General features: G+C 42.7%; 1 protein-coding gene across 2 annotated transcripts; it reads right to left on the bottom strand.

The window, feature by feature from the left end:
* Positions 1-516: 516 nt before the first annotated feature.
* On the bottom strand, positions 517-12,650 carry LOC100561619 (myosin light polypeptide 6). 2 transcript variants are annotated; one of them, XM_016991227.2, is made up of 7 exons: positions 12,506-12,650; positions 12,303-12,330; positions 5,085-5,228; positions 4,679-4,852; positions 4,367-4,444; positions 3,530-3,569; positions 517-828 (listed from the first exon to the last, which is right to left on the bottom strand). In XM_016991227.2, exons 1-6 carry the CDS (start codon positions 12,506-12,508, stop codon positions 3,541-3,543), a joined length of 456 nt encoding a protein of 151 aa, XP_016846716.1. In that variant the 5' UTR covers positions 12,509-12,650; the 3' UTR covers positions 517-828; positions 3,530-3,540. The 2 variants fall into 2 exon arrangements, with proteins under 2 accessions (XP_016846716.1, XP_003216995.1); XM_003216947.4 differs by lacking the exon at positions 3,530-3,569 and having other exon boundaries at positions 12,506-12,649.
* Between the last annotated feature and the right edge of the window lie 5,499 nt (positions 12,651-18,149).

Here is an 18,149-nt window from a genome sequence, read left to right as displayed (position 1 = left end):
TAACGCACTCTACTTGGGGCTGCCTCTGAAGAGTGCTTAGAAATGTCAGCTGGTCCAAAGAGCAGTAGCCAGGTTGCTGACTCGGGCTGGCTACAGAGAGTGGACCCCCCCCCCCCCCCCCCCGGTTGAAGCAGCTCCACTGGCTGTCAGTTTGTTTCCGGGTACAGCTCAAAGTGCTGATTATGACATTTAAAGCTAAAAAAACCCCACAAAAGTATTTATATTATGCAAATCTAATGCGCACCCTAATTTTGGAAAGGTAATTTAGTAAAAAGCTCAGCATTAGAATCAAGTAAATACGGTATTTCATAATAAATATGATTTTTTTCATGCCAGGAGCGACTTGAGAAACTGCAAGTCGCTTCTGGTGTGAGGATGTTGCCCAGGGGATGCCTGGATGTTTGATGTTTTTACCATCCTTGTGGAAGGCTTCTCTCATGTCTCCCAGCATGAGGAGCTGGAGCTGACAGACTCAGGTAGCTTATGTTGTTTTTAAAAAAGGAATCACACTACGACAATTTTTGGAACAGTTTATTAAAGCAATTGACAGGGAGAAAGAGCCAAACGGTTCTGGAACTAAAGTGATGCAAGACAAGTCAGCTGGAGATTTACTTTGCTGCACTTCTATTCAGGAGCACCCTTCTGTAGATATTGTGTAATTCTCTCACCTCCCCTCCCTGGACTAAACCAAGAGGTCAGAGAATAGGGGACCAAACTTGTTTCATACACAGATAAGAAGGCACAGACATTTTAAGGATAAATGGGAGGTGGTTTTTAGAGGAGAAGCTAGAGGTGATCATCAGCCGCTCAGAACCATCCGCACCAACTCTGTGGAGAAAAAAATAAGAAAATTGTGTGAGAAACAGAGAGCTAGGAACAAAACACCAGGGGCCACGCTAATCCTACCGGGGGAACTGAGACCTGCCAGAACATGGGGATTCAAGGTTAGCATGAGTGTTTGTGTGTATTGTTTTGATTAAAAAATGATTTCTTTATGCTCTGTACTGAGAGGCAACTTCCAACTGTAGTAAGTCCTACAACAGGGTGAGCAGACACTGGAGTGAAACTTTCATCAACTCACCTTTGGCTAATCCCAATAGCATCCATAGGGATGTATTGCAAAGAAATAAAAGCTACAGCCTGCTTCTACTTGCTAGGCTGAAGTCAACGATGTAGAGTTCTGGATAGGTAGTTTGTTTGAATGCGGAGATTGCACTGGATAGAAAAAAGAGGCCAACAGGAAAACCCCTCAATCTCATTCAATCATAATTACCGTATTTCTCCTAGTAATAGTCATACTTTTTTTGCCCTTGACCCTCCTTAAAAAAGGGGTGTGTGACTGCCCAGCAGTGCATGTGCCCTATGTGGCTTCCTTTGACTGCACAGCTAAAGGAAACCCCGTAGGTCTTGTGCGTTGGTGGGGGAGCAATTATTATGCAAAGAAAACAAATATACCACCAAAATGGGAGTGTGACTATTACACGATGGTGACTATTATGCGATGAAATACAGTATTTTTCTTTTCCCTGCCTGTCAGGAATTCTAATTCAGAGCCGTGAATTTTCCTAATGTCGCTGCCACAGCGCACACGGCATGTCCCCCTCCTCTGCACTCTGACACCCATGAGTCCCACCCACACCCACTTTTAAGGAAGAGAGAGGTCCTTTCCAAAATTAGTTTGGAATTGCTCAAGCAACAAGTAAACAAGAAGGCAACATGGGCATTTCTACTAACTATTTGCCAGGCATTAGCTTTGGAGCTGATCCTACAAAGAGGCTCTGCTTTTCTGCAGAGAGGAAAAGTAGTTGGAGAGAGACTCAGCTACAGCAGAGAAGGTACCCGGCTCTCTGGCCAAGCCTACCTAAGTAGAGAGAAGGGCAGCGGGGAATAAAGGCAGGCAGGCAGGCGGCACTCGCAGCACAGGCCCCTAAAGAAAGACTGTCCAATGAACCTTTGGGGAAGGTGGCAAATTTCCAGCAAATGGCAGGATGAGAGCTATGAGACATGGCCAGTTGCCCCAGGCTTCAAAACAGCTGCCATGGGAATTAAAGGAGAACTACAGGCCTTTTCTTCAATATTATTTTAGTATAATTATCTGTTGCACACCACAGAACCCTAATTTTGCACTGACAACAGGTGGGGAAAATCCTTGTGTTCAAGGCTGAATGTATTCTTCTAGATGACATTTTGAGTACATTTCATCTTGACAAGTTCTGCTTCTTTTCATTTTCATGCCCCTTCTGTTCTCTTGCTGACAAAAGTTTTCCCAAACACTAGGGAAAGAGCCAGAGAAATCTGGGAAGTGTATTCAACTTGCCCCACAAAATCCTAAGTTCATTTCTGAACACATACGTATCCCTAGCGCCATGAAACAGCGAGAGCCCAAAATGATATCTGCTCTTGGGATACAAGAATACATTTAGACATTCTTTGGCTTATTTGCAAATTAGAAACTTCACTTTTAGTCACAGTTGTGGAGTAGGAAGCACTTACAGGCGGAGCTGGGAGAAATACACTGATTCTGGCTTCAAAACAAAAACTTACACACGCCTCATTTCTTCCATATTTAGTATCACAGCAATTTAGAAACATTTCCTGATTCAGAGGTTTTAATAACATACCTATTTATCTATCAATCTAAGTAGTCTGCTTATTCATGTGGTGGCAATAAAATAGCCTGTGGTACATTTTATTGCAGTAAACCTGAAATTACTGATATACATGTGCCATTTATGATGGAGTTAGGAGTCTGACAGTTGAAAAACAGAGGATTTGGAGTCAAGGGCTTGGTCTACAGACGGCAAAGCCTTGCTTCCAGGGTCTTCACCTGCCTTTTTTATCTGCCTCCTGACTTTTTGCTGTATCCCTCATTAGAGGTGGTTGGTAAGGAAGTCAGTCACTGAGTCAGTTTGGAGAGAGAGTACTATTTGATTATATTGAACTCCTAAAAGCATTTGTTTTGTTTTTTAAATAAGCTAAATAAGCACTCCTCAAACAAATTTGATGGTGACTTCTTTTTTGGGACAATGAACCATTTGGTCCATGCATGCAGTTCTCCATGCAAGGATGCTTTAGAAATTACCACTTGGAGAAAAGTGCATGCATGAAGAGAACTTCATGTTTTCTGAATAAACACAAAAAAGATGGCTGTAATATCCCATAGCATCTCAGGAATGCCCCGGAAGCTAGATAACAACAGAGATCCAGGTTCTTAGCCCTCACCGTGTCACCAAGGAAGGTGGCTTCCCCTTCACACTGCCACCCAATAGCCTCTGTTCCAAGCCCAGCAAAGTTACGCAGGCACAGTCTTGCTTTAAACAATGAGCTGCCTCACTTCCCCAGCCACCCTTGCTTTTGGATTTTGTCAGAGAATCAGCTACATGCAAAGACATGCCAAGAAGATTGGGAGGAAGATATTGAACAAGAGGGATGGAGGGAAAAATAGAGCGCAAACAAAAATCTTCCTTTTTTTAGGTTGACAAAAAAAGGAGGCTGTTAAAAAAAAGAGGTAGGTTTGAAGGAGGCGTACCCCATTCGAATTCACCCTGATAAGATGTGTCTCACAAATGCTGTAGAAAGGAAGAAACATCAAAATTGATCAAGCAAATGAACAAACAAAACAGACACATGGAACATTTAACTCACAGAACAGTGCACTTAAAGCTCAAACACATGTTAACTCAATGTTACTTGTACCACACATTCTTAACACATCTTGCCTTCTGAACTGAACTTTTACCTTCCTTATTGTCCTAAGACATTTACACACCAGGAGTGCTACAGTACACATTTGCAGAAAGTCATAGGCTTAAGACACAGACTACAGCTTAAAGCAGTTGCTTTTTTGGACTAGAACTCCCAGATCCCCCTCAACCAGAGTGACCAGTAGGTTTGAAATTTTATTTTTATTTATTTACATCCTACCCGTCTCCCAGTACAGGATCAAAGGCAGACACAAGTTCTAGTACTTCCTCAAAAAGGCAACTGTTCTAAGCTCTTGATAGGGACAGAATGTATGTGTCAGTAAATGAGCAATGTGAACAGATCAAAAGTTTTTATCCGCAGCAACCCAAGCATACTATTCACCCATCCCCTCTTCAATTGGAAACACACACAATGACAGAGACACCCGTTCAGCTTATTTCCAGTCTAGAACAATATCGGGTGTCTCCCTTTACTCAAATTTGGAACAAGGTACACATAAACCTCCTCATGATAAAATATGTGTGCTTTATAGAGAAGCACCCTGTGAGACCTCTGACCACACTCAGAAATCTCCCTTTATTTACATACAGTTGGGTCTCTCAAGGTAAGGGGAAAATGTTCAATGTGCAGCAAGTGGGAACATATCATGCCAGCTTCTCACCTTCATAGTTAATGCAACCATTGCTGTCTTCATGGCCAGCCACAAGCATCTCTACTTCCTCCTCTGTCATTTTCTCCCCTGCAGAGAAAAAAAGTAAGTATTTTCTTCCTCTTCACAACTACAGAGGCAGAAACATTTGTTGTTCTATCTCTGTTTAAAAATGTATAAGCCTCATTTTGCTTCAGAGTATGCTCTGAAAAAAGCCTGGGAATAAACAAAACAAATTAAACTTTAAAAACTGAGTACTCCCAATTGTCAAGTTTATAAATAATCTGGACATATGTTTAATGGCAAACTATCCTTTAGGCATACCTAAGGTGACCAGAACGTGACGTATTTCTGCTCCCATCACTGTGCCGTTCCCCTCTTTGTCGAAGACCCTGAGTCCCTCCACATAGTCCTCAAAACATCCCTGGTCCTTGTTCTTGGCAATAGTTTGCATCATGGGCAGGAACTGTTCAAAGCTCAGTGTTTTCATATTCATTTCTGGGGAAGGAGGGATAAAACAGAGTAAGAGACGTTAAAAGATGTCACAGACTACTGTTGCTACCATACTAATTTCAGAAAGTCAAACGCTCAGATGATTTATGAAGGGTGGAATGGAAGTCTTCCTTATAAACAGAACCTCTGAGATTTCACCTTAGGCTGAAGGAGAGGCACTTGCATTTTGCCCCATCCTATTCCACACAAGAGTGTTAAGGGACATGGGGGCACTCACCGTCACTCTTGGGGTTCCCAAGAACCTTCATGACTTCAGCATTAGTGGGGTTCTGGCCCAGGGCTCTCATCACATCTCCACACTGGCTATAAAGGATCTTGCCATCACCTGTTCTGTCAAAGAGCTGGAAAGCCTCCTTGAACTCTGTGGAGTGTCACAGAGAGGGAAGCAATTAGAACTCAAGGTAAAATAAGACTTCAAGGCAAAAAGGAATCCCAAGTACAGTCAGGGAGGATTGGCATATATTTCTTTCCATTGACAAGATGTCGCACCTGAAAATGAGACATAAATCTCCGTCTTTTCCAAAGCAGTATTCCAATCTTGCAGGGAACCTTCCTCTACGCATACACATTATCCAAAGACACACTTGCTATTCCATGCGTAACAGTCGCATCCTTTATTCACTTGCCTGTGCAGTTGCCTGGATGAGTCTGTGTGCCCACCCCCTTAGAGCTACCGGGCTTTCCTCAGATGCAAAATTACTTCAATTGCAAAGGGAACAGCTGCGTGGGGGTGTGAAGCCTCTCTCGCACATGCACCTGCCCCCTTTCCAGTTATGGGGCTTCACCTGCCTTGTAATAGTTGCCACTGCGTAATAGTCACACCTGCTCCTTTAAAAAAAAAAGGGGGGGGGAGTGTAACTATTCGGTGGCAAAATATGGCACATCACATTATACTTTTGCAAGAATTCTAGAAATCACTAGTTGCAAGATGGCTTAGGAGTCTTGCTCTAAAGACAGTGGCTTTACAAGAAACTGAAGAAACGAAAGGCATGCTGAAAGCACCTGATACCTTTTGATCTGCAGTCGCTTTTTATCAGGAATTTGCTATCAAGCTATGTCTTATCCATAAGAATGTCTGATTTTTACATTGCTTAGAAACTGGAGAATGGTTGATCCTGCATCACAGAAGATATTCCATATGAACAGCCTCACCTAATCTTGGTCAGAGTAGGAGGAAGTGGATTTTGAAGTCCGCTCTTCTTTTTGCCTCTACCTGCCAGTCACTACAGGTCAGCCTTCCTTAACATTGGGCCTACCATTTCCCTCCCCATTGACACTGCAGATGATGAATGCTGTAAGCCAGGGCCCACACAGCCATATAACCCACAATATCAAGGCAGAATAACACACAATATCTGCTTTGAACTGGAATAACTAAGTCTACACTGCAATATATCCCAGTTCAAAGATAACGTGGGATTTTATTCAACTGTGTGAAAGGGGTCTCAGAAATCTAGTTTGAAAGTAGCTGATTTAGGCTTGTGGTTGGTTCCCAAGGAAAGTTCGAGAAGATGTGGAGTTTCTGTGGTGTCTATTTATTATTTGATTTATATTCTGCTTTTCACAAAGCAGGTAGTATTCATGGGAAGGTTAATTCCATCTTTTAATTTCTCTTTGCAACACTGAATTTCTACATTGAGAGTTCTTGGAACCACTCAAGCAACATTGCCATCTATGAGAAATTTCACATTTCTCGCTGTTTTCTGCCTGTAAAACCCTAAACTATATATCACATCATCTAAATCCACGATCCACTGTCTTTGATCTCATTTCTGGCGTGTGAGGAGGTGATAGTGATAGTGTCAACTTACTTGCATCTAAAAGCTTCCTCCCCCTTTCTAGAACCTATTCAACTAACAGATGATAGGCCTGCTATTTGAGAACTAGGCTGTTCCAAGCAAGATCCAGTTTCTAGAGGCACCAAGATGAAGAAACTGGAGCCTTAAAGTAACAGAATCTACACAGAGAAACAAAGGCAACCCAGAATGGCAACTAGATCAAGTTGCCCTAAAAAAACACTGACTACCAAAACCCTACTAAAATCTTCACCTTCTAATGATCACTTTGATTTCTTCTATTAAAGATCTTTTCACACTGCGCAGTTATATCACCATGCTTCCACTTTAAATCTATGGCGGCATCCTATGGAGTCCATGTTGGTATGTGTATATTGTAATTTGGGTAGAAGCACCAGAAAAAATGTAAATGATCCTCCCTAAACTACAGACTCACAGAGATGGAAGAGACCCCAAGACCATTCAGTCGCGTTCCCAGGCATGCAAGAACACAGAAGCAAAGTCCTCCTGGCTGATAGCAATCTAGCCTACAAATCCAATGATTCTACAGGATGCAGCCATGTCAGTTCAAGCGAAGTTACAATACTCTAAGTGTGGAGTATAAAAGGCTCCTGGTTGGATAATGAAAAAAAAAAACAACAACAACAACGCATAGACCCTCTTGGAACCATGTCATACACATTAAATATTTTATCAGACTCAAACTTAGCATGGATTCACAACTGCACTGAAATAGTAATCACAAGCCACTGCTGTAATTGTTGTTGGCTCTCTGAAAAATCTGCTTCCCTCAAATGTAATATGCTGAAGTAAGATTCAACCGTCTGGCCTATCAGTTTATGTAACTGGGTGCCATCTCGTTTTTTGTCTCAAATAACAAACTGTCTTAGACCAGCCCTATTGTGGACAGTGACACTGAGATCTTTGGATGCAACAGGCTAAAGAAGTTAAAGCATCTGTTCATGAAGCTGTGACATTTCCATTTGTCAGATTAATATCCATTTGCTACTCTAACAAATAGAAGTCTGTCTACCTCTTAAAAAACGTATACACACAGGAACAATCTTGGATGGCATAGAGTGCCTTCTTTGCTCCATCAGTCTAGATACTAAAATGCCATTTATGGCCTGCAGTTCCAAGGCACTATGCCTTGACATCTCTTGCTGTAAATTGCTTGAATGCCAACAGCAGGCACCTCCTCCACACTGGCACTCATTTTGGGAGCCATCAGGCAATTTCAGTGATGGCTTCTGTCAGAGTGAACAGGCTCCATGCACCAGAGGAACTCTTATATTGGGCTGTAGTTAGCAAAGCCTGGATGTACCCAAGAGTATAGCAGAGGGGTTAAATGGCAGCTGGATAATACTAAGGATCAGCCACGAAGAAGTTTGATACGCTGCAGTGCAATGCGTGTGCCAGAGCAGGGCCACAGACTGAGAAGATCGGTTTTAGAGATTATCCCCTTCAGAGATTTCAGTGATGTGTTTACCGAGTCACAAATTCCATAACAGCCAATTGCTCCAGACATTTGGCTAAAGATGCTTGCGACTTAATTACCTCAAAGCCTCCCATTTAGTAGGTGGCATTAGGTAATCTCGGCCTTTGAACTGATGGCAAAGGTTTCTACTGGAAGCACGTATTCAATGTTTCTCTTTGCCATTCCTCTCTTAAATTATGGCAGTATAATCCATGACAGGCTCAAGACAAACATTTTACAATTACAATGTATAGTTTTCTTTATTATTTCTTTCTTCCCTCTAGGTGTGCACATGTCCCTTCGCTGGTAGGCGAAGACATTTTTTTATTTAAGAAAACTTTTAATATATAAATAGGGTGGGTTTTTATGGGACTTGTTTTATATATCTATTCACTTCTGTATATTTTAATTGATTTAAAAATGTATTATTGTATATGATCTTAATTGTTTTAGATTATATGTTACATGTTTTAACTTCTTGTATTTGGAAACCAGCTTGGATCCTGCTCTGGAAGAAAGTGCCACATTCAGTGATGGTGCTATATAAATATTTCATTGTCATTATCATATTGCTGCTTGTGGCAGAAGCACTATTAGCTTCCTTTTTACCCATTAAAATCAGTTGTAAAGTTCCCAAGCTAAGACAAGACATGGGAAATTCTCCATGACCTACCACAAATTTATAAGAGCAAATAATTCACCAGCAAGGCCAATGACAAATCCATTGTCAACCACACCACACAAAGACACACAGCTTTTCTCCCTCTGACCCCAACTAGAGTGAAGCAAATATGTTTAGCATTCAAAACTATCAAATGAATCACTTTGGAAGTGGTAGCATGCATGCATCTTATTGTAAGGAGATGTCACATAAAGGAAAAGCCATGATCAACTCACACTGTGAGTGAGAGCTCAGCAAAGAGAGTTGTAGGTACATCCCTAAAGACTGAAGTATTTCATAACATGCAGAAATCGTGCATACTTTAAAAAATACACACATAACTGGACGCTTTAACTATCAGGGAAATGTGTGACATTCTAGACACCAGGGTGCAGCTATCATCCCTCACCACAGGCTATGCTGATTATTGCAGAAAGTAATAATAACACATCAAACATCTGGATGGCTTCATATTCTCTAGCTCTGGGGTAAAGGAATATGGCTCGACACGATGGTCATTGCTTCTTCAGGAACAAGAAAAAAAATCATATTTTTTGCTAACTTGTGATGCTACCTTTGAGGTATTATTTTGTCATCATCCAGTGTACACCAAGTGGCACATTCATTACAGTTTGCAGTATGTGGACTGTGCAGATTTAATCATACGAGTAATTAATAAAGCATGCAACATGGCAGGAAATCCTTTAAATCTAAGCGTGCCAAACCATATGAAAGCAAAACCCTCAAAAAACCTATATGTAGAAATCATGCGGCATGTCGCATACCAAGAAGACAACAAAGAGGCCCATGCCACCTTACCACCAACACATCTATTACAGCATGCACTCTGGTGGTCTATTGCCCACTTCCTCTTGTGGTATCTTTTACTGTTTGATTTCAGCATATCTTTTGGGGGATTCATCTTATATCAAAATAAATTAGTTTTAAAGATGCCACAAGATCTTTTCCTTCTTTTAATACCAAGACTAAGTACACAGAGTTGGATGGGTGCTGCATTTAAACTTCTGACCAAGCATCTGAGGAAGTAATCAAGAAAAGCACAAAAAGCTCATGATATAATAAAATGATTGTCTTTTGAGGTGCCATGAGCTCTTTGCTCTTTTTGCTGTCCCTTTGAAAACTGTTTCTAAGGAGGAATCATGCATTAGAAACATGACACCATGTCCCAATTCCCGTTAAAAAAACAACTGGTGTGATGTAGACCTATTACAGGAATTTACATATCTGGGCATGCCTCAAGGGGCAGAGAAAAATACAACTAGGAGCAGAGCTTGACAGTGGCGCCTGCTGCTCTTAAGACCTCTACACTACAAAACTTCCTTCTTTGCCCAGGAATCTCTCTCCTCATTTGCTCCAGGGATCCAGGCAGGAATGTACCAGTGCGGCAGCTCCCAACCCTGCCTGCTCCGAAACGAGTCTCTTGCCCTTATAAGGAAACCAAGACAACATAAACTAGGCACCCATTTTGGTTCATTTGAAACTCTTCCCTTCAAGCAGAGAAGCAAGCAGTTAAACAAAAAGTTGGAAGGCACAAGGCTACCCCCAAGTCTCTCAAACTCTCCCAAAACAAGGCAGGGGATGAGAAAAATCTCCGTCCAAATCTAGCTGAATTCTGGGCGTTTACCAGGGGAGAAGGAAAGTGCCATTCCACCCGCCGTGTTCAATCATATCCTGTCTTTTTGCACAACGCCCAAAGGGCCCTATTGCTTCAGAGAGCTGCCTGCCTGGGCCAATGGCACTCCAGTTTCAAATATGCACACTGAGCAGTCTGAAACGCAGTCAGTCACCTAGCAATGGACTGTGAAAGTGAATAATCAAAGGGATTTGGGTGAGCCCGCTCCCAACAGTTTGAACCAGGAAATACCATCACGCACTCACCATAACCAGGTGGGAGGAGGATGGTTTGCGGGTTAATCATATAAAAACCTACACAGAAGGGCCAGGATAAACTTTTAGGGAAACGTGGAAGGCTCCTTAACATGGGAACAGGCAGCTCAACAAGGCCCCTTCTACACTGCTCTTTAAAATCCAAATTATCTGCTTTGAACTGAATTATATGGCAGTGTAGGCATATATAATCCAGTTCACAGATGTGGATTTTCTGATGTGATAATATAAACTATATGGCAGTGTAGACTCAGATGATCCAGTTCATGTATAAAAGGCATTGAATGTTTGCCTTACATGTGTACTGTAATTTGCTCTGAGTCCCTCTGGTAAGTTAAAGCAGAATATAAATAAAGTGTATTATTATGTAGAGTCTTTGCTTTGATAGTCTGGATTATATGGCAGTGTAGAAGGGGCCCAAAGTAAGAGAAGCCTCGTTTAACACTATATGCAGCCAGCTCTCTGTATCCATCGCTTGGAACTATTCTAAAAAGGCTATGTTTGGTTTTACTATGGTGTATTTATTATGCCATTGTGTCTAATGGGACTTGAGCATCCATGAATTCTGGTATCCTGGATCCAAACCCCAGTAGATACCGAGGGCCCACTGTTAGTTCAATGCAAATATTATGCACCAGAAGTTTAGTCACATTAGCAACAGGGACAAAAAAACGTTAGTAATATGAAATCCAGTTTCCCCAAACACACACGCAACTCACCATGAAGGGTCTGTGATCAAGAGTGGGGGAAGGTGGGAAGGAGAGAAAAGCTAGAAGAAATGGAAAGGAAAGGTGGGGGAAGAGCCATGAACCCAAACAGGCCTGGAAGGGGGTTAAATGTGAGAAGACTTGAGGGGTACGTCTCCACTTATAATTAATGCAGTTAGACATGACTTCAACTGCTATGGCTCAATAATAATAATAATAACAACAACAACAATAATTTTTATTGTGTCAGAAGAGACTTGAAAACATCCTGCAAGTTGCTTCTCATGTGAGAGAATTGGCCATCTACAGAGATGTTGACCAGGGGACTCCCAGATATTAGCTGGGAGGCTTCTCTCATGTTTCCACAAGCTAGAGCTGACAGACGGGAGCTCACCTCATCTTGCAGATTTGAACCGGCAACTTTCAGGTCAGCAATTCAGACAGTACAAGGGTTTAACCCATTGTGCCTCCTATAATACTAATAACTTTATATTTATATCCCACCACCATCTCCCCGAAGGGATTCGGGGTGGCTTACAAGCGGGACCAAGCCCAGCAACAACAAAGTTTACCAACTAAAAACATATTTAAACACATATATAACAATCTAATTAAACAATTATAAACAGCAGAATATAAAAACAACATTAAAATGAATCAAAGCAACCTCAACAACCAGGCAATGGAATCCTGGGAGCTGTAGTTTTGCAAGGGTTTGAGCTGCTTCTGTGCCAAAGTACAACTGCCAGGATCCCACAGCATTGAGCCAGGCCCAGGGCAGTTAAAGCGGTGTCAAGCCGCATCCATTCCCTAGTGTAGACAGATGCACCCCGACCTCCTCCTCCCTCTCATCCTCCCCAAATACAAGAAAGAGCAGGGCGCCTACCTGCGGTCTGGTCTTCGGAGAAGTCACACTGCAAAGGAACCAATACCAGAGAGGTCACTGAGGGGGCCTTTTTCCTCCCAAAGCCCACGCCGCCCCTCAACCCTGAAGGTAACCCGGGAACCTCTACCGCTCTCCTCCCAGGCTCCCTCAACAAAGGCGCTCCAAAGCCTCCCAAAGCTCGCCGCCCCCTGTCAGGCACCCACCATGGCGGCAGCTACAGCAAAGTGCTCCTTCCTCCTAGCCGGCGTTTGGACGACTGGCACCTCCTTCTCGCCGCTGGCTGGTCACGGGGAAGAAACGCGCCCTCTGGTTGGCTGACTGGGAAAAAAAGAGGGCGGGGAAGGGGAGGAGCCTCTCCTTGCACTTCTCCAGGAAATGACTGCATTCGGCCTCCTTTTGCCTATAGAAGGGTGTCCTGGCCGCTAAGCGCGCGCTGGGCGGTGGCTCGCGGCGGGGTGAGCCGCTAGGAACGCCGGGAATTTTTTTTCCAAAGGCAGGAAAACTTGTTCGAGGCCTTGCTACTGAGGAGACTTGAGTTGAGAGTAAAGTCAGGATCCCAGTAAGCGTTCTTATCTAGTGATCAATATAGAACCACACTATAAACCACTACAAAGGCCTAGAGCAGGCATGGGCAAACTTCTGCCCTCCAGCTGCCCTGCATGCCTCCTACATGCCTGGCCTAGAGAATCCCTAAAGAGACATACTCACTTTGGAAAGAGTCCAGGTTGACCTCACTTTGACTGCTCAGTGCTGTAGCATCCTGGAAGTTGTGTTGTCGAAGGCTTTCATGGCCGGAATCACTAGGTTGTTGTGAGTTTTCCGGGCTGTATGGTGCTGTTCCAGAAGCATTCTCTCCTGACGTTTCGCCCACGTCTATGGCAGGCATCCTGAGAGGTTGTGAGGTCTGTTGGAAAACTAGGCAAATGGGGTTTACATAACTGTGGAATGTAGACTTACATAGTTTTCCAACAGACTTCACAACCTCTGAGGATGCCTGTCATAGATGTGGGCGAAACATCAGGAGATAATGCTTCTGGAACATGGCCACACAGCCCGGAAAACTCATAGCAACTCATCCTGGAAGTTGTAGCTTTCCAAGATCTTGAGCCTCTGCCAGGGAGTGCCTCACAAAACTACAGATACCAGAACTCCATAGCATTGAGTCACGGCTATTAAAGTGGTGTCCAACTGCATTCATTTTACTGTGTGTTTGGGCCTTGAAACAGGATGCATCAGACCTGAGACTGCAGTAATGCTTAATTATGGGAGAACCTACATGTCTGGAATTGGTTGCATCCTGAGGAGGGATGCATGGTTGCTATTTGAATTCCTGACGTGGGTCGCTCTTGAGAGAAAATAGAGAGGAGGCTGAGAAGGTTGCTGTGAGTTTTCCAGGCTGTATGGCCATGTTCGCCCACATCTATAGCAGGCTGTGAAGCCGCAAGGCTTTTTAATGCTAATCAAGCTGATTAATTGCAACATTCACACTTACCTCCATCAGAGAAGAGTTCTTTATCCCACCCTGAACATTATTCCACAGATATATAAACCTCCCTTGCCTAGCTTCCAATATACCTCAAAACCTCTGAGGATGCTTGCCATAGATGTGGGCGAAACATCAGGAGAGAATGCTTCTGGAACATGGCCATACAGCTTGGAAAACTCACAGCAATCCAGTAGTTACACACTTGACACAAACACAAGAGCTTCTGGGTTGTTGTATGTCTTTCGGGCTGTGTGGCCATGTTCCAGAAGTATTATCTCCTGACGTTTCTGTAAGAGCTGCTGTAAGAGAAAGATAGATCTCCAGAGCTGATATGTTAAAGGCAATTTATTCCTGCAGTTCATATATCAGAAGCTGAATTGATACATTAATGTCTCAACAAGACCAATTAATCTGAATTAGTCTCTAAGGCAGGCCTGCATAACTTGCAGCCCTCCAGGTGTTTCGGACTTCAGTTCCCAGAATTCCTGACCATTGGCAAGGGCTTTGTGTCCCAAACACCGGGGGGGGGGGGGGGAGGCACAGGTTGTGCAGGCCTGATCTAAAGCAATAAAATTATTATTATTATTATTATTATTATTATTATTATTATTATTATTATTAAAAAGCCCCCTTGAATCTGACCGTTCCACTTGTGTTTGACAACTTCATATGTGCTTTTATGATTCGTCTGTCATTGTTGTCGACCGCGTTTTAGGGGATCGGGGCCCTTGAGGAGAGACCCGATCCGGTCCTGAGAGAACGGACCTTGGCGGAGCCAAAAGGAAAATACGAGCCGCAATACAACCTGAAGCCGAAATGAAGAAGGTCCGCCAAAGTTGAAGGAAAATCCGCCAAGGAGTCTTTATTGAGCAATTCAGCTGAAGAGGACTCTGGTAGGAATCATTCGACTTACCAGCAGTCCCATACAATCAAAATAAAGCCATATTTATACAAAATTTCAGTCTGACAGCCCTTTGAATTTCCCACCCTGCTTCCCCGCCCATCTGATCGTTGATAGGCTAGAAGGTTGAACGAGGCGGGCTTTCGTTTCCCGCCTCGCTCCGTTGGCCCAATAGGAAGCTGCCTTACGTCTCCACTCGGGCCAATCAGGAGAGAGAAGGCGGGAGTTAGCGAAACAATGAGGTGACAGGGACAGGAACCAGAGGATTAAGTCCTGCTAGACTGATTTCTAAAGGGTGCTTATTTTATTAATGGCAGCAATCAAGGGTGTCCGGGTTTCTGTCACGTATACAGATTCCAGATATGCCTTGGGGTGTCAGAGATGGAAGCAAAGATGGGTGGTGATGAGCCATATTGACAGGCTCTGCAGGGCGCCTTCCTGAGGTGTCCTGGGTATTTCTTTGGGTGTTCTATGACAATGTTTGCCTTGGGGCGAATCACCTTTAGGTCAGCAATCTCCGAATTCGGCGACTCAAGCCCTATATTGTCCATGCAATTTGAATTTGATTGGATTTAGCGGTGGCAGATTATCCTTTTGTTTTTTTGGGAAAGGAAGCCTGGGTCATAGGAAATGGGATAAGTTCTGGGGTTCATGCTGAGTTCAAAATATTTCTTATTTGATTTCATAATTTGACAATTATATGAAATAAAATGAAAAATAAAATAAAGTTGGAATATAAACCATGCTGGGAAAAATACATATTTTCCGGGGATCCCAAAGAGTACAGATACATATAGGCAGATAGATAGATTTCATGGAAATAAGGGAGAATTCATAAAAGTGAGTTACATTTCATAGAGGGGAATCATGAATGATATAAACAATTGAAAATATTTGATAAGAACGAAGTTCATAACATCTGGAGAACCCAGCATGGAAATTCATAAAAGTGGAGTTTTAGCAGCATGATTTTACAATTCATGAAGTTGTCATCTCTTGCCTCAGGCTAAAAGGTCAAACACCTTTTGTGCAGAGAGTTTTAGTAAGCCACAGTAAACTCCAGTAAAAAGTCTCAATCACCTTCTACTATAAATATATGGAATATAGAACATAAAGTCTTGATTTTTGAACTATCTTTTACAAAGTCCTGGGGGGGGGGGTGGTGGTCACCTCGATCACATCATCACTAGAAAGCCGTGGGATGATCAGCCAAATAGGTGGCTACAACTGGGTAGCTGCTTATTGAAACAAGAAGGAGATCCAACATCCTGGTATAAAAATTTCATTTCTGGTTGGGACTTTTCAAATGTAAATGTCTACTTGACACTGAAAACCTAAGTAGACAGGGAGCACTGGCCAACACATGTTTTTGTGCCTCAAATCTTACACCTGTTTCTGAGTATATTTGGTCTGCTGATTAAAAAATTGGAACCAGTTTCCCCCTATCAGCTTTAGTTTTTGATACAGAACCAATGCCATCTACCAGTTGTCATCTGCTCACCCATAGACAACTGTAATAACCATATCTATGAAACTAGACCTCATGTGGTCTATCTAATGCAATTTTCTGAATCAGCGCCCCAAATAACCCCAGGAACAGTCCTATAAACCAAGACACCAAGAATATTGTTTTTGGGTTGGGCTGTGTAATTGGTTCCATTGATGTAGATATAACAGATTTTCTTCCAGCTAAATATTGTTGCTGATGAAACCTACTGCATTTTGAGCAGGGAGAGCCTGTACCATGGATGGAACATGTGTGTGTCACAACTGTGTCTCACTTGCCCTGCTAACTTTTTAGTGGTAATATCTGTTTAGATCAGAACAATATGTTCTGCCTATAGGTAAAGGTAAAGGTTTCCCCTGACGTTAAGTCAAGTCATGTCTGACTCTGGGGGTTGGTGCTCATCTCCATTTCTAAGCCGAAGAGCCGGCGTTGTCCATATACACCTCCAAGGTCATGTGGCCGGCATGATTGCATGGAGCGCCGTTCTGCCTATACACACTAAATATATAGCTGGGGAAGGAGAAAGAATGGAAAAATATAAACAACTGGCTAATCCTCCCTTATGGGCTTGTCATTAGTGTTCTATCTTCAAGTAGTTTCTGACTAATAGCAAGACTAAGAATCTGTCAGAGTGTTTTCTTGTTCTGAGGGGCTTTGCCTTTCTCTGAGGCTGAGAGCGTCTCCAGAGTCATAATCCAGTGTCAAAACCACCACACTATGCTCTTGTTATTGTTGTCATCAATGAGAGGCCTCCAAGCCAGCCTTTCACTAAACACCCTGTTCTCAGAGACAGATCTCTTTCTTTATTATTACCTCGTGTTAATAATAAATATAGATGATATCAGTAGGAAGCATACTACAGAAGTTTCCATGTAATGTTTTTCAGCCCAACAGTACATGGTGCAGACAATCTAATTAATTAATTGTGGAAGACTTTTATAGACGAAATCACTGGAGTGTTGTATGGCTTCCAGGCTGTATGGCTCTGGTCCAGCAGCATTTTCTCCTCACGTTTTGCCTGCATCTGTGGCTGGCATCTTCAAGGATCCTTTCCATACATCTGGAATCCATACAACACCCCAGTAATTAATTGTGGTTGTGGGGATGTTGATACATTCCTAAGCAGGCTGTCCAAAAAGAGAGCAGAATACTTCTGTTGTATTCTAAGACAATGTAATGAAGTTTGGTACTTAGGGCATCTGAAGAACTGTGCCATTTTGATACCTTTTAATAGACTGGTTTGTGTGTGAAAGGGGGTGCACTGTACATTTAGTCTGCATATGATACATGAACATTATCACATAATATGGGGGAATTGTGAAAGGCTATGACATTTTATGTGTTTGGAGATGTACACATTCCCTTTATACCATACTAGCTGTGCTCAGCCACGTGTTGCTGTGGTGAAGTGTGGTGGTATGGAAAATAAAGTATTGAGGAATTAGTGGTACTTTGCATATGTTATTTCTTAAAGCTTGTGAATATACAATATTTCTGGTTGTTCCTTTTTTTATCTGTTGGAGGCAAGTATGAATGCTGCAATTAGACAGAATGTTTAGCATGTAATGGCCTTTCAGCTTCAAAGCCTGGCTACTTCCTCCCTGGGGGAATCTTTTGTTGGGAGGTATTAGCTGGCCCTGATTGTTTCATGTCTGGAATTCCCCTGTTTTCAGAGTGTTGGTCTTTGCAATATTTTCTGTTCTTCTACTGTCTGTGTACATGAAGAAGTACCCATATGCAGTGCTTGAGCACACACACTCAAAAAGAAAGGCTGTGGCCCTCAGAAAACAGAATATTTGCCAGGCTTTGATGATGCAAGGCTATTCAGTGCTATTCATGCTGTCCAACAATGGATTCCCCTAGGTAGGAAGCAGCCAGCCAAGTGGGGTTTATATCCCTGTGGAATAATGTCCAGGGTGGGAGAAAGAAATCCTGTCTGTTGGAGGCAAGTGT

The sequence above is a fragment of the Anolis carolinensis genome, chromosome 2, assembly GCF_035594765.1.
Source record: "Anolis carolinensis isolate JA03-04 chromosome 2, rAnoCar3.1.pri, whole genome shotgun sequence".
Taxonomy (NCBI): Eukaryota; Metazoa; Chordata; class Lepidosauria; order Squamata; family Dactyloidae; genus Anolis; species Anolis carolinensis.
This window is presented reverse-complemented; position numbering and strand designations above follow the sequence as displayed.